Source organism: Apteryx rowi, unplaced genomic scaffold (genome assembly GCF_003343035.1).
Source record: "Apteryx rowi isolate R43461 unplaced genomic scaffold, aptRow1 scaffold_17, whole genome shotgun sequence".
NCBI classification, from domain to species: domain Eukaryota; kingdom Metazoa; phylum Chordata; class Aves; order Apterygiformes; family Apterygidae; genus Apteryx; species Apteryx rowi.
Genome location: NW_020447974.1, coordinates 5,364,397 through 5,392,082, shown reverse-complemented (window position 1 = coordinate 5,392,082; position 27,686 = coordinate 5,364,397). Strand labels below are relative to the sequence as shown.

The window sequence follows — 27,686 nt, the reverse complement described above, 5'->3', positions numbered from 1 at the left end:
TATTTCACAGAGATTTTGTCTCGTTTCTTAGCTCAGACTTCCCCTTCTGTCATTTTATCGTGCTCCCCTTAGCATCACCTTTTGTACATACTAAATAATTCTTTTCTGTCTCCCTGAACATGGTAACCATAACCTGAGTCATTACTCAGTAAAGCTATATATATTTAGTTCATCATCTTTTCTCATAAATCAATCTTTTCAACCCCGAAATCATTTTAGCTGCTCTTTGAAATGTCTCCAATTTGTCTATTTTTCCTGGTAATGAGGTGGCCCAGAACTGAATACTGTATTCAGGGTAGGCTGTCACCAAAGTAATGGGAATGAGGATGATTTCCATTATCAGCTGTTTGACACAAAACTTCATGTGAATATGCTGCAAGAAAAGGTCTGCTCTTGCAAATGTAAGAGCACTGAAAACACACACAATCTTCATGCTCTGCATTTAACACTGGGGCTCCCAGGCATCTGGGTTTCCTGGATATCTCCTATTTTTCTATCCAGAAACTCTGCCTAGGGGGAAAAAAGCCGAATTTGGCCATTTGGCCTTGATTCCAGATGCCAGTGTCCAGGTAGGTGTCAGCATGGTGTGGAGGTCTGAAATACGGGAGCTCTCAATAAAACTGTATGCTTCTAGCACTGTTACAACTAAGTGTATATTAGCAGCTTGCTTCACTGTCCCTTAAGCTGGAAGTATCAGGTCTACATCCTAGATGAGCTGATATATTTTATTATTCATAAGAATGAATGAACGTATCAAGTAACACTAAAATTGGAGCCTGGTTTTTCATGAGCTGAAGCTGGAGGTTATCACGACCAGGGCAGATGAGATGTGGGATCTCTTTATTACTGTGCAAGATTTTTATTATATGAACAATAGAGCCAAAAAAGGATTCTGTATCTGACCTCTCTGGTATAGCACAATCTGTAGGACTTCCTCAAATTAGTTCCTGCTTGCACTACAACAATTCACTGAGAAAAACATCCACTCCAGAGTCAACCATTTCCATTGGTAGGGGCCCACCCCAATCCTTCAGCACACATTACACAATTACTGACTAATTAGTTAAAAATGAGTGCCTTATGCACTGGCAGGCTAAAGGCAAATAGTAAGCAGCATCTCACAGAAGTTCATTAGGCCTTTCTTTGGGCTGTGCTTAATCAGCAAAGTATGCTCTGAGCACAAATTAATCCGCCTTCGTCTGGTACAAAAGAGAGCCCACTTATTTTTCTGTAATTCAGCTTTACATAAAAGACCAGTTCCAAGGGCCAAATTCAACCCCTGTGGACAGGCGGCAGGGGTGAAATTATCCCATGTTCTTCTTTCTGCTTTAATATGGTGTTGTCACTGTTTGCAACCAGTAAAAGGGTGTTTGGTTCCAGTGAGGGAATGTGACTCATGGTTGCAACACTTGCCAGTTAAGGTCACGGTCTGGTTTTGCATTTCTGCAATGACTTCTTTCTAACTATACGCATGGGAGTGGGGAGAGGCCACAGAGCCCTGAATCCTTCTCCTAGCACAACCTAAAGGTGCAGTTTCATGTTACGGCTTCTGTAATGGTGCCCTGATTAAGAGTGCCAGAGTGCAGCGGTTTATACCCTCTTTACTCCCTAAATCCTGCCCCATGGCAGGTCACTGCTCGCTTGGTTGCACTGGGACATCCAAACAAGGTGGTGAGATATTCCTGCTGAAAAGACCAGCTTCGCTCAGTGTGTGAATCCATACCTTAAGGATACTCTCTTAGAGCTAACTCTTTTCCTGGAAACCGTAAGGCTAAACCATGTCCTATTTCCTGCTGTGTGTTATACATAAGATCTAGAACAGCAAAAGACAAAAGTTGCAATGTGCAAATGAAGAGCAAGATCAAAACCACTACAACATTTCAAATTCACCTTGCACCCCTGTACAGAAGAACGTTGAACTGAGTCTTGTTCCTCAAACCTTGCAGGCCTGGGGTTTTCTTTTGCATTATGCAGAAGTCCCCTTCCTCCCTGCCCTTCTAGAAACGTGTGTCTTTTAGATTCTCACATCTCTCCTCAGCAACAGCTCACGTCAGGGCATGGGCTTAGTACAAGCCAAGCTCTCCACTTGAAACATTTACTAATCCATTTTTATGGTACAGCCGTCACATAAATACAGCACCAAGTTCTCCTTATGGCCATCTGGGGACTTGGTAGCCAGTCTAACAGCCCTGTTATTTTGATGTTAAATAGAGCAGTAAGAATAGAACAAAAACAAAATCAAAACAAGACCAAAACAAGGTCTCCCCACCGTTAACAGGATTACAAAAATTATTTCCTTCCATCAGCTGACTGTCTTGCAATGTGCCGGTGCGGCAAAGATGGCTGCTCCCCATTCCTCACATCAGTAATGGGAAAAAACAAAAATCAATAGCAGGAAAGGAGGATCAATGCAAACAGAAATGGTAAGTTTTGTTTTAAAAGATTTTGGCAGAGTGGTTTTAAAAAATGATGCCATCTGTGGTATTTCTCCACATCAACAGCATGCGCTGTGGATAACGCCAATCCCACATCAATAACATCTGCTAATGCCGCTTTCTGAGCAGCGTAATCAATCCTGCCCAGCAGGCCCCAGGGTAGGAAAGTAAGCTCACAAACTGAGTCTGCCATCTGTATCCCACCCGCCTTCACCCTAAATCTGGCATTCCTCACCCAAAGTGCCTGATGAGGCCATTGCTCGGGCTTGGGAAGTCAAGGTGATCAGTAAAACGAATCTGGGGGGGCAAGTCCTGCAATGATGTTGAAACCATCTCCTTTTTTGCTGTGTGTCAGTCTTGAATGTAAACACTAGTTTTCTGCAAGCAGCTTCACATGTCTGCCCTGGAAGGGACAATGTCCCCGGCATGCCACAGTAAACTCAAAACAGCACCATGGGGACAGTAACCACAGGGATCCTGGCAGATTATGGGGACAGAGTTAGGTTGTCACCAGTGTTTTGGGAATGCAGGTGGGCCTGGGCAGGTGTATTTCGGTTTGCCTATGAAATATTTGAGGATGTGATTAGATGAAATAATCACCTAAAGCTAGACTTTCATATAGTCCCTGGGATGATGATCAAGGGATGGAGGGAATATTTTAACATACTGTTCATCATGTCCAGCAACGTGATACCTGCTTAGCTCTTACCCCAAGTAGAAAGCCTAGGACTTCCCCTGTGATTGAGGTGGCTCTGGCAGAACTGCTTTGCCTGTTTCTTTCTGCGTAGTCTCTTGAAATTGCTGAGGTTAGAGGTGTCACTGAACTGGCTGCCTGCGCCATGGCATCTCACCCTTGCTCCTGCAGGCTACACGCAACCCTGAAAGCACACATAAATGCTTGCCAAAGTTGAATGAAGGAAATGATAAGTCAAAGAAAAAATGTGGTCAAAACATAAATCTGATGCAGAATTTTGAGATATGGGGGAACGAGTGCCTCTGCTAGTTCCATTTGATATCCCTGTCTACAGAAACACCATGTTTAGGCATTGGGGGAAGGGTGAAGCCATAAAGCACTGATGTTGAAGGGAACATTTCACCTTGATTGAAAGAAATGGCTTTTCTCCAGAGTGAGAAACATATGTTTGGTGAAAAGCATATATTTTTTAAAGTTTTTGCTTTTTGTAGAACTGGCAAAGTAGGCATTTCACCCTGGCATCAATTTTTAGCCAGATTGTGATGTTTTATTGCTTTTTCTCTACCTACAGATGAGGCAAATGTTCCCTTCAGGGCTGTTTACTTTCAATAGCGCAGAGCTGAGCACTTGAGCTGAGCAGTTGTTTTAATTAGAAGGTTTTCTATAGACAAGGGCCTTTCCCTAGTACTAGTCCTACTTCAAAACTGAACAGAATGGGATAACTTACTCAGTGCAAAGATTGCTGTGAGTCATCCGTGCTGACAAATACAGTCCAAAATAAAAGGAAACCAGGCCAGTACCTGACCCCGAGACCAAGTGCCCTATCACTGCCACTCATTCGCAGAATCATAACTGGAAACCTCTGTCCAGTCAGCCAGCAGCTAAGTGTTCAAAACCTCCCTGAATCATCTGTGGTAGCAGCATCCCAGCACTAATGACAATGCAGATTTGGTAATCTAATTCACGTGCAGGTCTAAAAAATAGGCATGACCTTTAGCAGTAATGCTACTGCAGAATGCACTATTTTGGCACTTGCAGGAGGCTGAGAAAAGGCAACAGTAGGGAGAAGGCGAATGATGTGGGAAACTTAGTTAGATAAAGTTTCATTTGTCAAAGAACTGTTGAGGAAAAAGGCTGATGTATTCCAGTCTGTTATATAGTATATTACAGAAGCAATCTATTTTTGTTCTGCTATTATGCCATGGAGAATTCATCTCTCTGCAACAGTAGAAGCGATAAAGAAAAAAATGGCCCTTTTCCTGTAAATCAACTCCAGTACTTTTGGGGAGGTTGCACTCGATTTCCTTGCAGCAGAATGCAAGCCTGTATATTCCCAAAGGAACCCAGTGGTGGAAGCCAAGGTGCTCTTGAAGATCAAGTGCAAAATTCAGTGACACAAGACATGAGAATAAGTCTTGAAAATAATTGGCCTGAGCTGGCATCTGAACCTCAAAGTAAATCAAACACTGTGAGCTTTGAAAAGTTCAAAAGGCTTTAAGAAAGATAAAATCAGTTGCCACTGAGCTTCTTATTTAGAGTCTTGATTCTGTTTAATGCAAAGACATATTTTCAGGGTGGTTTCCATGAATTTGCAGAATATGCTGCAAATTCAATGTTATTATTTGGAACAAAGGAAGGCCAAAATTCTCCATCTGACAGGAGGACTGAACATCTAGATACTAGAGAAATGAAACCCTTGATGACACCCAAGATGACAGCACATGACATATCCCACTTAATACTGGCATGTTAGAGGCGCTGTCATATACATAGCGATGCACCTCTTTGTGGTTATGCCTCGTAAGAATGGTCTTGAAAGTATATAAAGCAAAAATGGGTACTTTGCATTAAGCCTTTTGTGGAGTCATATCAAAATCCATCCTAGAGCCAGAGATCAAAAAAGAGTTTTGGAAAACTTAGGCTCTTTTTGGTATCACTGGCACAGGCCTCAGCCATAGGCCTGGACTCCACTGTGCAACGCAGTGAGTCAGGGCGGCCAACACTCTTTATCCTGTAAAATACATATAGCTGCACCTTCTCTTGGCTGGCAGCTACAAGATGCATACTCTGGACATCAGAGAGGAGAGGGACCACTTAGGGAATTGTTTTTAGGCAAGAAATACCACAAGCAGGATAGGACTAAGCTGGGTTTGCAGATGTTGCCATCCCCCACTGCTGCGAATGACTCTCCAGTGAGATGCAAGAAGCTCAAATGTCCCAGAATGGCCTTCTCTACTACAGAGTGCCACTGAACAAAAAAAGACATGGGCTCTTCCCCAGGAGACAACAAACAATTGCAAGGCAATGTGGACAGACAGGAAACAGAAAGAAATAATGAGGCAGTTTGGTAAGAGTGCAAAACAGTGTTAACAACACACCCTGGCTCTTAAACCCTTTTAGGCTTTTGTAGGTGTACAAGGCAGTATCTAAACAACAAAGTCTTTGCAGCCTCCAGAAGGTCATCCAGAAACCACACTTTCGCTGCCTCTTGGGCAGAGAGCAACAGTGAAGTGCTTGACTGGGGCAGCCGAGCAAATCCTACACGTGCCAGCTGACACGGGCGCTCGCTACCTGGAGGGCAGAGACAAGCATTGCTCTGATGACATTTGGATCAGTCTATGTTTTTGCTAGATGGTTGCTTAGCCTACTGCATAGCAGGGAAACCTGTTTGAGAGGTACCTCCTCCTATCTGAGACAGGAATCGGACTACATTTGGCCAAAAGAAGGATGTGGAAGGGTGCAGCAAGCTGCAGGGTGCTGCTCTGAGCAAGCTGCTTCACTGACTGCAGAATATGAGGTGGCCCCTTTGAGGCTTGGAAGCCTGTAAGAAAAAAAGGAGAAGTAGGGAGAAAATGGAGAAAAAGAAACCCAAAGAAGAAAGATAGAAAATAGCAAAGGACAGAGTACGAAAGCAAAGAACCAGCCCCCTTTCTCTCCATTCCCTTTGGAAAGGAAGGGGAGTAGGGGCACGAGTGAAGGGATGGGGAGAGAGGGAGGGAAGGAACGCGTGGCAGGAGAGCGTGTGTGCAGCAAGGAGGGAGCTGCACTAGCACTGCGCACTGCAGCGACCTGCCACACAAATTCCTCTGGGATCTGGGGTGCAGGCAGCAGAGCTGGCAGCACGAGAAAGCATCGTAGCAGAGAACAAAGGGGAAAAAGCAGGGAAAATAGCCAAGGAGGGAAAAGCAGGAAGGAGAGAGTGAGGCTCTGGAGCAATGAGCACCAAAGGAGCCCTGCAGATCGCAGTGCAGGTCCCTGCGTGGCTTGTGCCCCCTCCCCGAGGCACCCGGCGAAGCCTCCGCCTCAGGCACGTAGGGGTTATGGTGATGCATTGCGTGGGGCGCATCGTCTGTGGAAACGGATGGTGCTGTTTACATGATTTATGGTGAGATAAGATGATTTATAATAACGAATAATGAATTCCTACACGTTAACTGGAGCCGCAGCACAAATCTGACACCCCTAATAGCAAAGTGTGTGCTTCGACCCAGTGTCCCCGCGTGCTCCTTTCCCTGGTGTTGCCCTATTACAGGGTTCGTTTGTCTTTAGTATTTCTGCAGCGCTGGACCCTGGAAGCTCAGGCGAGCCTAGGAAAGCTGTCATGCCCGATGCTCTGTGCCGGGCCCAGGGGCTCGGCGCTCGCAGCAGCCTTTCTGCCCGGGGCTCGTGGAAACGTGTGAGACAGCATGAGCCCCCCCCTCCCTCCTGCCTCCGAACCGCGCTCGTGCACCTCAGTTGTCTTCTGTATTTGTTCTGCAAGTCGTGTAAACACGCCAGCAGCCTCGTTACTGCAGTTTTAATGATGCTTTTTTATTTATTAGATCCTGACAATGCGCTCAGCACTGTGGAGGGCTCAAAGTGAGTTCATCCCTGCTCCTGCGACGCTGTCAGCCAGACAGGCCTAGGCTTGTGGGCAGGTACGTAGAAACACGAGGCAGGGCATAGCCCTCTGTCCAGAAGTGCCCTTTGATTCTCCCAAAGGCCATGTCACATAGAAGCAGAGGTCACTATGCCCCTGGATGGTCCTGCTCCAGATGGACCTGCTCCAGCGGTCCTCCTCCAGACATCACGGGATAGGGGAGGCCACATAAATGGGAGCGAATTGCAGTGCAGTTAGCAATTGCTTGAGGAGGCCAGGGCAGGTCACCTCCTCCTGACACCATGGAAAGCCCTTGGCCCATTTGGCCACAGAGCTGTGGCACCCCACATTGGCAATCTTCCCATGGGATGCTGAGAGCCCCAGGGCTGGCATGGGTCTCGAGTCCTTGCTGGCTTCCCAGGAGCCCCATGATGATGATTATGGTGGGCAGGGATCGTATGCAGGTCCCACACCATGAGTTAGATGGACAGTGAGAAATTGTCCCAAGACACTGCAGCCCAAGCTGATGCGGGGTGATTATTTATTGACCATTGATAACTCAGTTCTTGTGGGAATGATGGGGGAAAAAAGCAAAAAGGGGTTTGGAAGAGGCTGGAAACAAGGAAAAGGAGATGAACATGGGTGAGAAAAGCATCTTCTGCTTGGAGAGGGAGTTGCCATTCCTCTGTCATTGCCAGCTCCTGAACTCCTGGGCTTCCTGTTAACAGCCCGGGAGACATTTTTGGCGATACCTGTTTGAAGTTGAGGCTTTCATAAATCTCAGGAGATACTTTCAAATATTTTTCCCAGTTGGCTGGATTGTAGCATCCCAATTTGCAATGCAGACATTTCCGCTTCTGCTCTGTGTTTTCCATTTTTGCTTAAAAACATTTTGCAGAAAGAAAACAGGCATTTTGGGGCTGCACTAATTTTAATCTAATTTCAGACAGGTTGGTAAGGTAAGGTCAGCATTCTGTCAATGACAAATTTAATGAAAATAAAGGTCCAGACACCAAAATGTTATGGAACTGGATAAGGCTCTTTGACTGCTGTCATTACAATTGATAGTTCTATTCAGTCACTTTACATTTTATTGATTTTTTTTTGAGCACTCCACCTTAAACTTATTTTTCATTTCAAGAAATCAATACTATGGATCCTTTGACATAAGGCATGCAATGTTCTGCCACAATATGTATTTCATGATGGAAGGAGTTGAGATTTTTTTCCTGCTCAGTTTCTTCCTTCTTGAACATAAACTGAAAATCTCAGTTACTTGAAAAAATACAAATCTGGAGAAAACTTCCTGCCCTTGATTCTCTGCATTATATCATCTGTGCTGCTACTGCCACAGAGATTTTTTTCCTACTTTTGATGAAAGGCAGAGTTATGAATGTGCTTTGAGGTGTATCTAACAGCAAGTGGAATTTTTTTTTCCTTCTGTTTGTTTCTCTTTTTTCAATTCTGTTTTCCAGGGCACAGATGGAAAATCTTATTTTACAATTTTGTCAATAAACTGAAAAAAAAAGTTTTTTCCTGGGCAAAAGTTCTCATCTGAGAGCTGGGTGAAAGAGTGAGAAGTGCGTGCACGCACTCCCTGTGTTGGGCGAACCCCAGTGAACGCACAGAGGTCCAAGGCAACTTGTCCCACCTTCCTGGCAGGTTCATCCTACAGTCAGGATGCATTCGTGTTCAGGACACCTGTGAAACTCCTGAGGCAGATTTTTGCAGTGTATCTTACACTGGTGACGCAACAGGAAAAAATCTTGTGGGGCGATGAGGCATTATTGGGAGAGATCCCTGCGGAGCCGTCCAGTGAGATGTGTGAGACTGGAAGTGGGTGAGGAGCCTGCCTTCACCCGAGGACCTCACACCTTGGGCTTGTTGACCGCGGGGACCAGTCTCCACCATCTCCCATACCAAAACTATGCTTTCAAGCCCACATCCAATGGCTCTGGCCTAGCATTTCCACCCTCGCCTTCGCCGTACAGAATGCGCTGACTGATGCCCTTGTGCGATTGTGCACAGAGAACGGCTGTAGTTTCAGGCCACACTTGAGTGACTGCAGAAGGTGCTGCCCCTCACCACCAGCCTTGTAATGGCTCTGACGATAGTCTTTGCTCTTCCCCTCTGATGGACGAGGGAGGCAGATATCCACTTCCTAACTTTCAAATCCACACAACCCTCCACTCTGTATTTTTCCTAGTGAGTGTATAATTTTCAAAGCCTAATGTTCGCTTGAATAGTGCCCACTGGTTATCACTGTCAGGAAAGCTCAAGGGAATAGAAAGAGCAAAGTCAAATCCCTTCTCAACCTGAAGGAGATGACCCTTTTGGTCAGCTGAGGTCCTTAGAAGACACCTGTTTTGTGGCTCCCGCAGTCTTCCTGGCAGATAAATAATTTAGTTTTCAGCATTATGAAATATATGTCCCTGACTTTTTATGAGTACAGAAATTTATTTCAAGTACAGAAAGTCTCACTTTTATAAATAATTTAAGTTGGTTACACACAATGACTTTAGTGAATGATCTGAAATTGAAGTGAAAAAATGAAGTATTTGTACCTCTTTTTCAAAGAAAGAAAAAAGAGAGTAGAGAGAGTGATAACAATGTAAGAGTATATAGGAGAGGTGCGTGGACTACATCTGTCTTCTAACTCTCTCTCTGACCCAATGGATTTGTGACTACAGATCGTAATTTTTGAGGTAAATGAATTCAATTCATACAGAAACAGGAGAGCGGGAGGGAAGTATGCAGTCAGCATTTGTATGGGTGCAACAGATATAAAAAGACAATATTCAGCATCCATATCTTATTACATCCACTACTAAAACAGAATGCTATTAGCAGTCATGGCACAACAGAGAACAAGAGGGTAGATAAAGAAAAAAAAAAAAGGATTGATGTTCTCTTCCTGTATTTGTTATCTTACAGAAAACAGCAGCAGAATACAAATCAACCCATCCTATATATAGAGGGGTTGCATCCTTTGAGACTCTGATTTTATTGATGAAATACATTCAGTCATTGGGAGATGAAAGGCTCTATAAGTGTAAAGAAAACCTAACCTTTTGCATATTTTTTTTCCAGTCAAGATCTTTAGAAACACATAGCAGGATGAAGGTAAACTCTAGCTGTAGCTCGGCTAAGGTCACGATTTTCCCTTATCAGAAGACATTCTCATACAGATTTCTTCTACTCTTTTCCCGGGAATTCCACCCTGGAGGGATAGTAAAATGGTACAGAAGGAATTGTCACTCATTTGAAAAAAGAAAAGAAAAAAAACCCCAAAACTTTAAAAAAGGAAATGAGCTGGCTAGGGAAAAGTATGTGGAAAAAAGTGGAAAAAATACATTCTTCAACTTTCAGCAGACTAGTAGCAGTGACTGGTAATATATTTCTTTTCAGTCTGCAGTTCTCCACCTAAAAGCAAAAGTTTATATACACTACATGCAAAAATAACGTGTAACACTTCTAAAGGAGTCTACTACCATATCAGCAGTTACTCAAGACTAAATATTATTAAACCAATTTCAAAAGGATGCTAGATAATTTTGAAATCTCTAGTCTCTTCCATCTCCAGGCTTAGGAAAATCAGAATGACCAACTCCCCATGTTAGCATGTGATAACAAATACAAAACAAAGAAAGGAATTCTAGAGGGGTAGATACGTACACAAGAGAGCAATCAACATTTTTACAGCAGTGGCCATCTTAGATCTCATAGTATAACTGGTTACATTTCCAAAAGGATTTAGATGCCCCCTTTGTAGTTCAATATGATAGAAACAAGAAAAAAATGCTTGTGCAAGTCTGAAAATCTGACCCCTAACCTTACCAATGACACCCTACAGGCAAATGGATAGGAGTCCTTATACCTCTGGCCAGTCTGGGGCCAGGTTGGACTAACACAGACTGACACAGTGGCCAACTTCACAGCCAGAGGAGCTAACAGGGAGTCATCAGATGGCTTCATGTGGCCCAGAATGTGTGTCTCATTCTGCTTCTCAAAACATAAAAACACAGCAAGCGCCAGACTGGAGAATTAATCCCACCTCACCATCACCATCTGCATTATTTGTAGCATGGAGTGATCAATCTTGCCCAGAAAACTCATAGTCTAAGTATGTAAGATGAGACACCGCAGATAGAGGAGCATAAGGAAACAGGGATGTAATACTGGACCCTGATGTCTGCAGATCAGCTGCCTAACCACTGTACAGCATCTTTATGAAGAAAGCATCAAACATGGTCTCAGGGAAGATTTAAGCCTGGAGCTATGCTCCTCAGGAATGGAGGACTACAGAAAATGCAGGGCACGCAAAGCCTGACCCATATCCCTACTGAATATGTGAATTTTGCATCAGATGATGCAAGAGTAGTGGGAAGCCCCACAAAGCGCAAAGCAGAGGCCCATCAGGCTTTCCCAGTAAGCGGTTACTGGGTGGATTGGTTCCCTGTTCTGCAGTAGAGGCATTGCAAGTTATTTCCCACACTATAGTATATATACACCTTGAAAGGCAAGAGAGATTTGATATCTAACTATAGATCGAACTCATTAGCAAGAGTTGAAATTTGACTGAAAAACTACCTAAAATATTCCCTTTTTCATATTCCTTGCAAGATTAACATATTGTGCAGACAGCTTTTAACACTAGTACCCTTTTCTAGAATATATTGATTTGCAAGGTGTAGTCAAGACATTGGTCATTATAATGGTATCACTCATAAGACCTCAGCCCCTTCAAATTTCCATCACATCAAGTGTCCCAGATCAGCTGGGATTCTTGGGATTTCCAGATACATTACGTCTAGAAGGTGATTACTCTGTGAAATCAAATCACGATATAAACTGAAGGGCATTTTTCAGATTTGTGATGAAATTCTTAATTATGCAGCATCAAATGCAGCAGTAGTAGGAAGAAGCAAATTCACTTACAAATTATGCACATACATCAAAACCACCCTCCGTTTCAGAGACAAATGCCCAATCAATCTGATCTATTTTGCCATCTACAGCAGACGCTGCATCAGGCTATTTTATAACTATAAATTTTAATGTCTTTCCTCACTATAGTCAGTCAACTTATGATTATCCAGATTTGGGGGAGTGAGCTGAACTAACCCAAATAAAGCTAAAGCACAGTCACACAAAACCTGTATAAACCAGATTATGAAAATAAATGTTTTATTTGCTATACTATCTTTTTAAAAACTGGAGTTAAGATGTGGAAAAAGATCAAAGACGAGAATAAAAGTGTTTTGGTTTTGGGGTAACATGGTTCATTTGTAACTGGATAAAATGCCCACACATCATTAAAAGTTGACAGTGTCTGTACTGCAAGCTATGCAAGAGATTCAGGGAAAAGAACAGACTGGATTTTCTTTCAGTGTTTGCTAGGACTCTCTTGTTCGGTACAGGTGATGGATTAAGATGGAGCTGGAATGCAATTTACAGCTCTGTCCCCTGGGTAGCATTTCAGGAGAAAGGAGAGCAGCTATGGAACAACCGTAATTCTGATCTCCTGGCAAAATGTAACTTGCTTCCAAAACACAAGGGGCATGGCCACAGACAAGGGTTTAAATAAAACCAGTTTGTGAGAGAAAGATCTACTGCTAAGATTAAGCAGAAGCTGCAGTCATCTGATAACTTGGGCAGCCAATGCCCAGCTGCATGGGGAGGACATACCAAAGACAATGCTTGCATCAAGAGAATTGGATCGAAGTGAATGTCACATAGCTCTTTTGGAGTTGTGTGCACATACCGGAGAGGCAGATAACTGTTAGAAGAAATTCTGTACATTCAGTAATCATCCTTAAAGAGATTGGATTCTCTATTACATTGTTCTGACTTTAGAGAGAGCATACAGAATAAAGATTGGCCTCCCTCATTCTTTTACTCTACTAAACCAAGCTGGAGTGATAGAAAACAATAAAGCTACTTTTTTTCCTCTTTACTTAAAGGAAAAGGTGTTTAATGGTAGTTTAAAGACTAAGAAGGAAATGAGTATTTAAAAAAGAAACATATTCCTCTTGGGTCACTATGAAAAGCTGTTTCATTTTTGCCTACAACCAATCGAAATAAAGCCAGCATGTCATAAAATTCTTAATACAGCATTAGATCTAATTGAATCTTTTGCATCTATTTTTAATGAGCAGCTCATTTGTTTAATGTGATGGCTACATAATTATGAGATGAGTTTGTTCTCTACTTGGGACATATTGGTTCTAATGCGATGATATTTAATTACTCTCTCTCAAGGAATTATGAGAAACAAGCTGCCAAGCTTGAAAATACAGTGATTTATTCCTTGTCCACTGGACTGAACAGCCTGCTAAGTGGCATTAGCCCCATTTACCTGTGTGGTATTCCCTACCAGATCAAGCCTTTCATCTTACTTTTCTTTATCAGCATCTAGCGCTGGGTTTCTGTATGGAAAACAGCCTAATACCAATGCACGCAAATGTGTTATTGGGTGCGACTTTCCTAAACAGGACTAAAAGCCTTACATTAAATGTGTGATAGCTCAATGCAGAACAATTCAGTGAGCTATTAGAACCAGGACACAATCCAGCTGTTGAGAGAGAAACAATGGCGCACACCAGGAATGCACAGCTGTTTTCATCCTAATCATGTGACCCTATTTTTGTCTGCTAATAGGTATGGGAGGCTTCAATGCCCAGAAATGGCTGTTAGGAAGCCACTGCGATTCCTGCCTTGAGCTCCTTGTCCCAGTTTCTGTCCCCTAGGCCTGTGACTTGACATGCTTTTGCTGCCATGAGTCACTGCTGAGCCTTTTCTCCTCTGCTCTACTTCGGCAGCTGATTATTGCAGAGGGAGGTGACACAGGAATGGAGATGAGGGAATTATTGCCGGTAATAACATCTGCAGCAAATCCAGCCTCTGCCTTCTTTCCATGCTTTGTTTTAACCAAACTTGTTTAGTATGAGGGGATCAATGATCTGAAAATTTTCCCCTACCACCGAGACCAAACTGTGGTTCCGGGACCTGCCTGCCTTTCTCATGTGTTGTTGTTTTTGCCTGGTATCATTTCAATCGCGTAGTTCTGTTCTGTTCCTGATAAAATCACCAAAACTCCTTAAAGAAGCAAATAACAAAACTTCACCCTCGATTCAATCCTATCTCAAAAAGAATAGCATATGCCCCATGATCTTCATTGTCCGTTTTAACTAATATACATACTTATATTTTTGCTAAGATTTGAGAAAACTTTTTCACTATTTTTGCATGACTGCTATATTCTGAGCCTTCCTTTTCTAGTCAGGCCTGAGAGCATGAAAGAGTTACTTAGCAGTTAGGGTTTCATGCAGCAGGGCTGAATGGAGATAATTTCACACCCAGCCAATTTCCTATTCTTTCTATCATTACTCTTCCCTTCTGTGTAAGACTCCCTCACATGTGACCCTATCAATAACATTGAACCAAATGCAAAGCTCTCTTTCAAAAAATAGTCACGGATCCTCACTTCTAATACTTGGCCAGCTCTTCTTCTTGGGGGTTGGTGATCATAAAGGAATTCCTCCAAAAATACACTGTTTTCTTTAATGACATATCTACCTACTTACTCTCCATTCCCTGGGATACAGCACTGGCACAAGTTAATTACAGAGTGATCAGGGAAAAAGGATTCTGTTGACCAGCAGAACTTACACTGTAGCCCCCACAAATAACCATGCAATTAACTTACATAAGCCCTGTTATTGTCCTTCAGATGTTTTATAGATAACAGAAGCCATCACTGCAAGGGATTTCAAAGGTGTGTATTAACAAAATTAAAGATTTATAGTTTAGCCAAAGTCAGAAATCCCACTAACATAGAATCAAACCTTGCTAGTTTATTCATGCAAGACGAACCCATGTAATTAAAAACAATGTCTTGTAGAAATAAGGTAAGAAGGATTTAGCCAGTGAAATACCACTGTACCTACACAGTTTCAGATTTCTTATGGACTGTGCCCAAAAGGTACCATGAGGGACATCTGGAGTTGTAACTTTGCATCTTCAGGTAAGAAACCTGGCTGATCACTCCAAGCCAGGCAAAATCTATATGGAATGAGTATGCAGATGTCTTGGGGGAACTAGGATGGACAAAAGCCAGTTTTACAGTTTGCATGATTTGCTCCAGGTTAGAATGACACTGGAAAAGATTTCTTTCTTTTTTTTTTTTTTTAAGGCACATATTCTGTTCTTCCAACTGCAAGGAAGGCACAGCACAGAAAGAGAAAAAGGGACAGAACAGAATAAAACAATAGCTTGGGCTGGCAGTAAAATATCACACTCAGATGCCTGAATAACCCACAGCGAAGAGGAGATTAGACAAATGAACAATAAAACTGACTGATCCATCTTGTCCTCAATGGATAGGAAAGTAATGAAAATCTCATGAAAGATAAATGGTAAAGTTAGTTTAAAATGGATTTAATGAAAGTAAAAGAGGATGAGCATTCATTCTAGGCTGCTGATTTATATTTTCTATATTTTAGCCTTCATAACCGAGTTCTGTCTCGTTAGCCATTAGAAGTTTAATATGGGGTTATACGTTCAGTCAAAATCCAAGCAGCTTTTAATACTTTGAAGGAGCACAATGCTGCATTTTGAAAGATTAGCAAGGGCGTCCTTGGCTGGATTCTTGCATATTAAAAAGTGAGCTTCAAACCCAAGTTTTTCTTGCAGGGTGGGGAGGGGGGATGAGGAATAATTCAAACTGTCTCTCCCTTTCTTTCATTGAACTTGGCATAATATAAAATTACACCAAGATTGCAACAAAAGGAATAAAGGTTTACAAAGAATTAGCTACAAAATGAGTGGATCTTGTGAAGATGAAACATGTTCCAAAATTAGCTGTGGGTTTTTTTTTTTAATTCTATATTCTTTGTCTTTCAGCTGCTCAGATTCTTTAGAAAGAATGAGCTAATTTTTCCCACTTTTTCCTCTCAATATTCTTTCACAGTATAAATAATACATAACAATAACAATACTGGTTTTCTTAGAACAAAATGGAATCTCTCTGGTGTTAGAGCCAGGCTGGATGCAGCCATAATATGGATGCAGCCATAATATGGATGAGGGTCACACACTGACAAAACCCTCACATTACAGAATGAGCACCACGCACCAACAAAACCATCCTTGGCTACATGTGCTGGAGGAACATCAATAAACGAATGCATATGGATTCATGACCTTTCAGAGGGGCGAACATAACCAAATGTCCTCTGCAAAGCAGGAGGCACACTATAAACTCAGCCCCAGCCTGCCCACACCACCTTGCTAGTGACTCAGCATCGAAACTGAGACTCTCTAAGGGCCAACCAGATAACTCAGTCTCCTGTGACTCACCCCCAAAACAACAGCAAGACTGCCAAAACGCAGTGGGGTGTTGTGACAAAGGTAACTACGCACCAGGGTTTAGCATTAGACCAACCCACTCTCTTTGTATAGCAAAGGGCAGCAATCTTAAATTGCCACTAGTGACCTGCACTGAATACAGGCCTGGGAATGAACAGGTCTTGGTCCCTGCAGGGAGAGGCATGGCAGTGCTCAGGCAAGACAGAGTTGCTGGAATGGCCAGGCAGGGGCTAATTGCAGCCGAAAGGTAATTCAAAGCCCTGGAGGCTGAAGTAGCTCCCAGTCGGCTGCAGTCCCTTGCTGCAGTGAGAGGGTATGGATCCAGATCACATCAGTAGTGTCCTTGATCTTTTTAGCTGTATAAATAAACAAATAAAACACACACCCACACTCACTTTTCTTCAAAATCAAATGGGCATTTTCAATGTATGGTCAAGGAGCAGCTCTCTAACTCATAGTTTCTTCCCATTCACATCCACAGGACTTCTATACAATAGAGGATCCTGCTCCAGCCTCTGCCCGCATCCCTGAATTTCCTTTTCCAGGTTCTGTTGTCATGAAGCAGCTGCTAGTGCTAAGTGACTTTCTGCATCAATGGTCTTCTCGTGAGCAACACCAATTTTTCTTCCCTTAGCAGCTGAAGATGTGGGATCTGACTTCAGTCAATTGATTTTGATGGGGATCACATCCACTTACACAGGGCAGAATTGGATGCACCAGGAGTGTCTCAGTCCATGAATGAACAATTGTACGAACAGCAAGGATGTAAAGGCAACAGATTTCAGTCTGTCGGAGGTGGCTGTAACAGTCAATCACCTGCACAAAACGACTGTGTTACAGTAAATCCTCCCGCTCCGTGGAGTGAAACCAACCTGTTCTAGGCCTCTTTGGATTCAAAGAAGCAACTTGTTTCTTGATGAAACTCAACTGGCCTTTAGTTTCCCACGGAAACATGTTGCATGGTAACTTCATAATCCATGATCAAAATGAAGGAATGCAACCTTGGCGAAGCTTGGGCTTTTAGATGTAAATAGCCCAGATGCACTCACTGCTCCGCACTCTTGTTCTGACGTATTAGGATTTAAAAATCACAAGCTGTTTTTGCTGGGTGTGTATTTCAGTAGAGTCTAGAAAAAGCCAGAAGCTTGGTCCCACTGCAGTAGGGCCTGCACAAACAGGGAGCGGGAGAAACCCGTTGGCAGAGAAGCTCCCAGAAACCTGCCCCACTGATGCCTGCCCGGGCAGTGACGGTCACCCCTCTCCTGTGCTCTTTACACCATGCTGCAAAGGGGTTGTCTGGGCACAGCCGCATCCCAGGTGACCAAGAGACCTGGAAAACTGGGCTATGTGTGTACTACTGCCCTGTGACAGGTTTCTGGCCACTTCTAACCCTGAAAACACTGTGGGTTCCACCAGCAGGCTCTCACACATCACCAGCACGGCAGGACAGAGACAGAGGCAGACTGAACTGACGCCTTCCACTCCAGCCCCTACCAACTCAGCAAGTTTTCCTCCCTGCTACGGGAGGGACAAATATATTACTCACCACAGCAAATGCCAGACAAATAAACACAGGAGCTTTTTGGACCTTGATGAGTAGAGCACATCCCTCCACAGAGAATAATCACCTAAAAATCGACATATAACATCGCAAGACAAATGAGAATGAAAAGGCCTCTCAAATTTAATAGCCTCCATGAATTACACTGCTTTTGGTCTGCATGGACTGTCACTCTTTCTGTTAAAGATTCACTGTCATCAGTAATCCATTTTAAGATTTATAGATGTGGAGATTTATACACTTACTGTTCTTATCTTGCCTTTTTTCACATGCGTCTTCATAGGCCCCCAGAAGACAGGATTACAAAACCTCCACCCTGCACCAGACAAAAATAAAACAGTGATGGGATGGCAGGCTTTTGAACTGGATGCCAACAAAAGTAATAATGCCAATAAGGACTGCAAGGATGATAATGTGGTGGGGACAAGGACAAGAAAGAAAGGAGAAAAGATGAAGAGGAGAAAAATGAGAGAGGGATAATCCAGGTTTTAATTTATTTTTCACAGATTCCCACCCTGTAAGTTCCATAATTTCCTGAAAGAAAGAAAATAATTATTTTTTTCCTATTTGATCACTTTTTCTTAAGAGGAAAGAAACTGCATCCATGAAGTGAATATATTCAGATCTTATTCTTGCATACAACCAGGCCACTTTACAACACTCTCACAATAAAGAATATGCTCAGGTGGGAGTATGCTGACATTATAAAGCCTCTTTAAACAGCTAGAGAAATTTTAGTAAAAATGAGCCTCAAGCTACCTGCTTTGCATATTTTTATCTGATTCTAGTGCAGTTGCACAGTTTGTTCTGATAGTAATTGAATACCCATATGTGTATTAATACCTCCAACACAAAAGAATGTGAATACATTTGTGCTGCTTGAAACTAGTCTGTTTGCATGTGCAACTCAATATCAGGTAAAACTGCAAATACTTACATGACTGAGAAATCAAAGTACTACTCAAAAGCTTCTAACTCATTTTGAGTCTGGTTTTTGTGTGTGTGTGTGAGAAACGGATCTACTTACCTTTACTCTGTTATTCTATGTATTACATTGACAGTGGGTAGCGCTCAGGATGACTCTAAAAAAGTAGTATTGAACAAAATTCCTTAAGTAACCTTTAAAATCTCTGTTCTTGCTATGTATTGTTTGGTATTTTTGCACATGCCTGTCTATAAAGAGAACTAGGACAAATTTTTTGGGGAGTTTTGTTGCTGTCTTAAAGAAAGATGCTATATTTGGTGAGTTACTGAATAAAATATTTTGGTACAAATGGATATGGTTTACACAATGGAAGTCTGTAGGCAACACTATCTATATATATTAAAATTAAGGCTCCCTTCCCAAATGCAAATTTTCTTAAAGAACAGTGAACTGTAGGGACTGAACGTGTAATGTATTCTAATTAACTTCCTCTTAATCATAGCTATTACCACAGGCTATCATAATATTGGAAGCTGTGTCTATTCTGATCCTTTACAATATACACATATGACAGCTGTCAAAGTAATTATCAGCACAAATTTCACTTTCTATTCGTATTTTCTAGTTTGAGACAGAAAGAAACTTTGGGTGGATTAATTTTGCCATGCTCTTAGGGAAAAGCAGAGCAGTACTAGGATTCATTTTAAACTGATCTTGTTCAAGCTCTTCAGCAGATAGGGTTATGACCTGTGAATTCCTGCTCTTATGTATTACACAGAAGGAAACCGCCAAGCCAAATCTGTTACAGTCTCCTCCTTGAACAAATAGTTTCCTAAATAAGTGCCTTGGGCTCATTGCCTTTAATAATCTTTTGGTTGAATGTCACTAATAGGCTTCTATTTCTCTCCCAACAGCTTTATTCAGTTGCTAAATAGTTTCTATATTGGGTCTTTTATGCACAACATTTTTTGCAAGGCACAACAGCCATTTGAGATATAAAATTCAACAGGGCAGAAACATGAATGATGGAAGTTTAGTGTGCTTACACTCATCCTGTCCCATCTTTAAGGTGACACAGAACACAGGTTATTTTGTGGAGAACCAGAAATGAGGAGTCCTGGCAAAGAAGTGGGATGCTCAGATACAACCAAATTCTTCCCCTCTAGGAGGTGACTTACTGTATCTTGAGCATCCAGGGGCTATCTGTATTGTTCCATGGGCTGTCCAAGGAATAAGAAAATGGGAAAATGTTGTAGAGCTCATTCACCCTTCCAATACTCCTCTTGCATCAGAATGAGGGCTCTCTGGGCAGGCCACCTCCTCTTCCTCCTCTAACTGAAGGCAGACATTTGTGAAAGTGTAAGAACTGGGAGTTATGGCATCTTCCCTAACCCCTGGACCTTGAGGATCCAGGAAGAAAGAGGACATTTTACCTGGAAACAGGTTGCACTGTAGCTGCTCCAAAAATGTTGCTCTTTCTAAGACAACCAGCTCCTGCACAAACTGTTGTAATCAGATGAACTCCTTGCTGTCCGCATGGTTGTGCAGGGAGGACAGCTGCACACAAAGTTGTTCACTGCTGAATGATTTCCACTTGGATCCGCAGCAGAAGAAACTGGAGCAGTAGCTTGGGGAATGGCCTTTCACACCTCTCTGACCCCAAATGCCCCAAATATCTGGGCAGAGACAGTCGTGCCAGAGACCCGAGGGAGAGGGAGGCACGTGGGAGCAGCCAGTGGCCACCACACCTGCATGAAGGCTTGCTGAAGAGTATGTTTACCCGTTATTAAGTACATCTGCAAACAAAGCAGACAACTGAAAATGCCATTTCACAGCCTCCTGCCAGCAGTCGCCATGCTGACAGAGAGCAACTCGGTATCAAGACGGTGGCAGAGCCTAGAAACCATTTTCTACGCACACTTCTCCCCTACTTTAGAAAGTGATTTAGAGATCAGAGAAAGGATTTGACAGTTTAATATTTAAACAATTTGTTTCATGTTTAGACCATCACATTAACGATCTGTGTGTCACAACAATAATCAAGTGGGGTGGAAGCTCACTGGCAATTAGCCATGTCTCCTGTCACAGACTACAGCACATCAGGCCTGTGGGTCCTAATTTTAGCCAAATGCTTGCTTTAAAATTTAATTTATATTCTATTTCCCCAAGATCCACAAATGCTTTTGTTCCCCCTGGCTTAGTATATAATGTCTCCCCCTCTGCTCCTGATTCATAGGGGGTGAATTTGTGATGGCCCTGGTTCAATGCCCAGACGGCTGCCCTCCTGTCACTGGTGTCCCGTGAGAAACCCATTTTATTTCTAGGTGCCCTGCCAAGCAAGATAACCACAGCACACCTCGGTAAGGGCTTCTGTCCAGGGACCTCAGAGTATGCCACAAACATTGAAGGAGGACACTGTTATCCCAGAAATTTGGGTACCCATCAGGGGAACCTGAGACAAAGCTATAAAATTATATGATGAGGCTGTGTTACAAACTAGTGAAGTTATGAGAAAATAGCCTGACTGGTCCTGCTGCTGGTCTGCAGCCCTTGCTCAAAGTCAGATTTAAGCCTCTTGCACTAAAATATCCTCATCTTTCCTTTGTTCTCCCTCCTTAATATTCTGTATTGTGCTAGTACTAATCCCAATCAGAGGCCTATTGTACTGGAGACTGTGCAAACAAATCCAAGGCCAGTGCCCTAAAGAGCTTAAAACCTCATTTTAATTTTGTTGCAAATTATATGAAACAAAGTGTTCACAGCACTGTTCAACAAGCTGGGGAATTTCTTTAGGAATTCGTATTATGTTTAAAAATTGAGCTGGACTTTTTTTTTTAATAAAAACAAAACAATAACCTCACTGCCAACAACAGCTTTTATTGACAGTAACCTGGATCGTTTTACAATATGAGAGAGTTTTTGACTGATTGTCCTGTGCATATCAAATCTCAGCTCTGCTGTGGTGGAGACCTAAGAAACAATATCCACAGCAACATGCTGCCTGTACTTCTTGAACATCTTTATTAATGATGTACAGTGGAAACCCTGCTGCTTGCTGGCGCTTACCACCAGATTTACGGCTAAGTTCCAGGGCCTTTCCCACTACTCTTAATTTATTATAACAAGTGTTCATACATGAGCATTCCCTGCTAGGGAGACAGTAGCATGTCCGGTAGCATTACAGCAGATGAAGTGTATTAAAGCACTATCTGTTCAGGCAGCAAAAGTCTCAAGGAAGCAAGTCTCTCCCGGCTAACAAGCTGCAAAGTTGCCTTCTGGCCCTTGCAAGGTGAAGAGTGTTTATCATGTTCGTGAAAGAGCAGTTTGCATCTGGCCACTCGCTTGTGTGAGTTCTTTTGCTGAACTTTGAGTTAAGCTGTTTTGCCTCCCACCAAGTCTCTTAAAACAATTCTGGTAATCTGTTTTTCCAGCGTGATGTGATTGTCTCTAAACCTCCCAAAATTCCCACCTCAGCTCCTGCTTCCTGATAAATTTACCTGTTTTCTGTTGATGTTTTTTACTGTTGCCTCTAACCACGTTAAAGGACTGGCAGGGCCCAAGAGCAGTGTTCCCAGAGGACCGCTCACCTTCCCCACCTGAAGAAATGATGTGAAAACTCTTAAAAAGAAGGCTGAAGAGCAAAGTCTGTCCTCCACAGCAGTCAGAGCCTCTGCACAGCCTGATCCTACTGCAGACCTCAGAGAGAGAAAACACAAAAGTTTCCTTCACTCTCCTTCCCTGCCTGGCCTGTCACCTCAGAGAGGAGCTGGACGAGCCTCGGTGGCCTCACGGAGAACAGACTCCCATGACTCTCCATGAGGGACAGGGGGAGCGAGCTGACCTGCAGGGCCAGCCCTGAGGAAACACAAACCACACAGATGATAAGCTGGGGCAAGGAGGGGTTGACAACCTTGTTCTTCACAGAGTGTACCTGAAGCATGGGGTCACTCTGCGGCAATTGGTAAGCCTGACTTGAAGGTAATTTGCACTGTCAGGTGAGACTTGTGAACTGATTCCCTCAACCACCACGGTCAGAGATGGTACTTGCCTCACCTGCCCTTGCAGCCATGCCTCGTTCGTGGTGACACTGATTTCCAACTCAGCCTCCCTTTTGCCTTTGCTCTCCACAGCAAGGAGGATTTAGGAATTGGTGTGCCTTTGAAACCAAATGGCATCCACTACTGTCAGCTGGATACACGTGCATCTTCTTAAGAAAATCCGGCACATGCAGTTGCACTGCCTGCCTGTCTCTCTCCCCATGTGAGCCCATTTTCCAGTTTCCACCAAAAGGGAGCTGGCAGAGAGCCTGTATGTGGGCCAGAAGGTATTTTCTAGTGACTTGCCAAGCAGCTCAGCAGAGAGGCAGTAGAGGAGCTCCATTAGAAGCTATTCCTGTCAGAAAAGACATACTGTCTCTTTTTTATCCTGCCATTGCCTATGCTTGCTGGCTTGCTCTTCTCACTCCATCTACTTGCAGCCCATTTCTGCAATCTCCCTTAGGGTAAATCTGACCGTTCACTCCTGCTCGTTCAATTACCCCTACAGCAACTTTCTCCCAGCTGTCCTACCAGGCTGCCCACGACTCCTCTGTCCAGCAATGTCCCCAGCAAAGAGACTGCTCAGACACAGCAACAGCAATTAAAAGTAGCAGAAGTGGCCTTGGAAGGAGTTTTGTTGGGACTGYGTCAGGGAAAGCTGCATTGCTTTGTAGGTACAGACACTAGGAAGCCAGAGGACTGCTTTTGTTCACACACACCCAGAATATTCACAATCTCTTGTGTTACTGAGGACAGACCCRGAGACAAGTCCTGGACAATCAGCCTGCAAAGACATCTCACACGGGTAGGATTTCTGCAAAACGGTGCAGAACAGGAGCGAGAGGAGCACGCAAAGGGCCAGCTTCTCCAGGGCTCTCGCATGCGTCCCTGACCTACACATCTAGAAAAAGCAAGCAAGACTGACAGCCCCAACGGGACCTCTTTGGCATAAAGCCCAGGAGATTGTTCTGCCCTGGATGGATCCCTGAGCCCCAAAGATACCCTGTGTTATCATACTCCAGTCAAGGTATATATGTGAGACTATCTTATCCACGCTCTGTTTCCTGCCTGGATCAGTCTCAGGCTGTCCCTAGCTCTACTCTGACTTAGTCCTGGAGTACACGTAGGCAGCAAAAGAAAGCTAACCAGAGAAACTGAGTCACAGGCAATGCAGCAATAGCAAAGGCCCTTCACCAAAGGCCCAGTTTGTTTATAACTACATTTTTCCAGCTGTATCCAGAATGAAAAAGTCATATACATTTTAATATGGTCCAATAATAGTTACTCTAAGAATCTAAATTATTTAATAGCAAATGATCCTTTTCAGTAATTTTATTTTAGCCATTCTAATAGAAATTCTTTATGAATAATTCTTTATTAAATTTGACAAGGTGATAACAAAAGGCTATAGAAAAGTATTCTGTTTTATTAAGGTCTGTAGTACTTTTCCATAAAGATTAATATGGACTCACCACTACTAATAATTAAATGGCAATACCTCGACTGAGAATGTTCAAACCTTAGAGTTCTGCCCTTTAGAGAATAGGGTGTTGCTTTACATTTATGTTCTACTCCACTTTACTTCTGTGATTTTCCTCATGAATAAGCTACATTTGCAGAAATTTAGGGATGTCTTCCCTTTCCTCCTCAAGTACTACTGGGTGCACTATAATAAAATACAAAATAAAAAATAAAATCTACTGATCAAGACAATTCTGAAGCCATCAACATATCTTGTTCCTAAACATACATCCAAATCATCTCAAAGGTATTGTAGTCTTCTCTTGGAGTTGATAAGTCATTTAATGTATTATTCTGGTGACAGACAAGATGACATTTGCTACAAGCATATTTATGATTCAGTAGTTTTCAGAAAGGCTAGAAAACTAAGCAGCAAATTTACACTACAACAAAATAAAAGCAGAAATCTCATCTGCTTGATGAATGACTAAAGCAGCTTTCATCTAAGGATTTTCAGCTAGTTTGCCTGAAGGTGGAGGACTTATTGTTTAGGATGTGATAACCCTATACCCTAAGGCTGTAATCAAATGGCATGTGTTGAAGACTCTAAAATGCAGAGGGGAAAAAGACTGTTAACTTTGTGGCAGCACCCATCTAAGCAAGACATGTAAGTGCAATAAATTTGAAAGGAGAGGAGACACAAGGAGATGAGAAATTCTATATGCATGTACATGGCCTAATAAGTCACTTAAGTACCAGAAACGCTGCCTGGCTGTCTGGTCTGCTCAGCCAGTTGGCTGTTTGCTTAAGGTGCCACAGCAGCATTTTACCTCTTTTTTCAGAAAGAAGTAAATGCAAGGGCAAAGGCAGCTCAGAAGGGCTATTACATACATAAAATTTGGCATCAACAGGCAGGCAGATACAGTATTACTGGCTGTCTCGTTCCTTAGCAAACAGATATTAGATAATGCCTCCTTCTCTGCCAAACAATGAGTCAGTGGTTGAGATGAGAGGAGCACTCCGGCTTCTTGACTTCCACTCTCCACATCTGACCAGAGATCATTCCATCTGTCTTTCAGCAAAGGTCAACTCCAGAGGAACTTCAGTAGCAAACACTTAAAGCATGTTTGACAAGGGAGGGCAAACAAGTCAGGTTTCACCCATGCATTTGAAAAGGAGAGAGCCATTAATAGTAAGTGTRCCTGTCTCTTGGCACCACAGGCCACATTCAGACCCGCTGCCACAGAGGGTTAACCACGCTGTTTTGAACCGAAACGCCATAGTAGGTGTGAGAGCAATGGGCGATTCATATCTACTACCAAGCCTCAGCTTTGCATGCAGCTGCTGTTGTAACACTAAGTAAAGCATTTATAATAATGGAGCCAAATATATCCCTAGCATCTTATTACTGTCTCTCCATCATCCCTAATCCTTCAGCCCACATCACCTGCACCCTATCAAAGGCCCACAAAAATCAGTTCACGCCCTCCCACAAAGCAAAAGGCCGTGAGGACACGAGGCACTGTCAGACTTGAGCCTGGGGAGGACACACGCACTCTTCTGAGGCCAGTGGGAGTACTAGCCAAAACCAGCGCTTGTGTCTGTATGCATGTACGTTTTGGTGCTTTCCAAGTGACTTTTAAAACATGAGTAATGCCAGCTTCCAAACATTTGTCCTATATTGGTACCTTACTCACAGTCTTCCACTTGCTTAGCCACAAACATGACTTTAACAAAGCCATTTCAACCTCTTATTTAATTTGTTTCTGAGACCTTTCTCTTTCAGAGTGTGTAATTAAACTAAAAGAGCCTGGAAAAGACCCTTACAGTAAATAATTTACAAGTTCCTCCCTGGGGACATTTTTTAATTACAACTCCACTGGTCAGATCTGACTGAATACTCTGAGATAGCATTCCCTGCTGGGATCCTGAAATATAATTAACTGATTCCTTTGGTAATGATATTTTTCCCTTAAATTATCCATTTGTAATGCAGGACAGGCAGATTTGTTTATAAACAAAGTAGAGATTGACAGAGGCTTTGTCATGAGAACAGCAAYAAAGACATTCACTGCAACAGACAGGGCGCATCCATTTGGGGAAAGAGATACTGTTTTGGAGCAAATTTTATAAATTCCACCCTGACAATGCAGCATTGAGAGATACAAGAGAGCAACCAGACAATCCAGATTCCTCTCCTTCTTGGCAGCTTGCCTTGCTCCCCAAGTGCTATTTTATGCACAGCAAACGTAAATAATTCTGACGCACCTACCAACCCCCTAACCTCTGTGCTTCAGAAACATTGTTATATACCATCAAACTGACAGTGATTTCATGTTTTGTGGCAAAAAGAAAAACCCTGAGAGACAGCAGCAAGGTTCAGATGTCAAAAGAAAGCTGTCACGTTTATTTAGCTCTATGGTTCTCAAGACAATATACATAAATATTGTTTTACTATCCCCATCAGCCAAATGGTAAGAGCTATTTCTATGAGCCAGGGTCCTGCGGCTCCCAAACTCTGGCCAATGAGCCGGTGATGATCTCCATCTGGCCCAAGAGGGGCCGGCAAGACAGACATGTCAGCTCTTCCTGTTCCCATTAATTCCGTACATGAAGCAGTTTCCTAATTCTCTCCCATTGCAGCTGTAGCCGAAAGGAGGGTGAGCAGGGGAGAACAGCTCCATGATGTGATCTGTGAGATAAGAAGTTTGGGGACACTCATTGCCTCAAGCCTTGACAGCCTTCGAAGCACACTTGCTTCTTCTCTACCAATTAGTTCCCACAACTCCTGCTAGGCCACAGGGACAAGGCTTGGCACATGCCTGAGGCTGTGCTGGGCAGGGGACCCTACATTTTGCATCCAAATTCCTGATCTTTACTTCTTTCCTCGTTTTAAACTCCCACACAGCAAAACATATGACCAAGTGTTCAGCTCTCTCTAAGCACTTTGTTTCTGTACAGTTGTTAGTGCCGGCCCCGAAATCGCTTCATCATGTGCTAGCCTTTCCAAACACAGCTGTTCACCTATTATCACCTGTAGTGACATATGTATGAGTCAAGCTCACCCTTATTCGAGTGAATAAATCAAACCTCGGTCAGCCAGATCAAAAGCTAATTCAAAAAGGCTGTAAAATTTTGTGAATAAACTCATATCTAACTGGCCAAAGAATAATAATAAACCTTTTATACAAAGAATGCCTCAGAAAAGCAAAGCCACAAGGCCCAGAGGTTTTGGATAAAATATTTGCTTCCACAGTAGCCGCTTGATTTATGTAACATAAAGCATTCCAATAAAACAGGGACCAAAAAAATCCTTGTATCCACCTTTAAAGCCAAACATCATGG

General features: G+C 42.9%; 1 protein-coding gene across 3 annotated transcripts in view; it reads right to left on the bottom strand.

The window, feature by feature from the left end:
- MTHFS (methenyltetrahydrofolate synthetase) overlaps positions 1 to 27,686 on the bottom strand; it is a 111,441-nt gene that overhangs the window by 56,811 nt on the left and 26,944 nt on the right. The window contains exons 3-5 of one of the 3 annotated variants that reach the window (XM_026060641.1): positions 18,164 to 18,234; positions 17,904 to 17,985; positions 9,832 to 10,208 (exon numbers count right to left, since the gene is read on the bottom strand). In XM_026060641.1, coding sequence (XP_025916426.1) covers positions 10,156 to 10,208; positions 17,904 to 17,985; positions 18,164 to 18,234 — 206 coding nt within the window. In that variant the 3' untranslated portion in view covers positions 9,832 to 10,155. Of the gene's footprint in view, positions 1 to 9,831; positions 10,209 to 16,744; positions 17,174 to 17,903; positions 17,986 to 18,163; positions 18,235 to 27,686 lie in introns of those variants that run through there. The other 2 variants (XM_026060647.1, XM_026060642.1) reach the window with 2 other exon arrangements.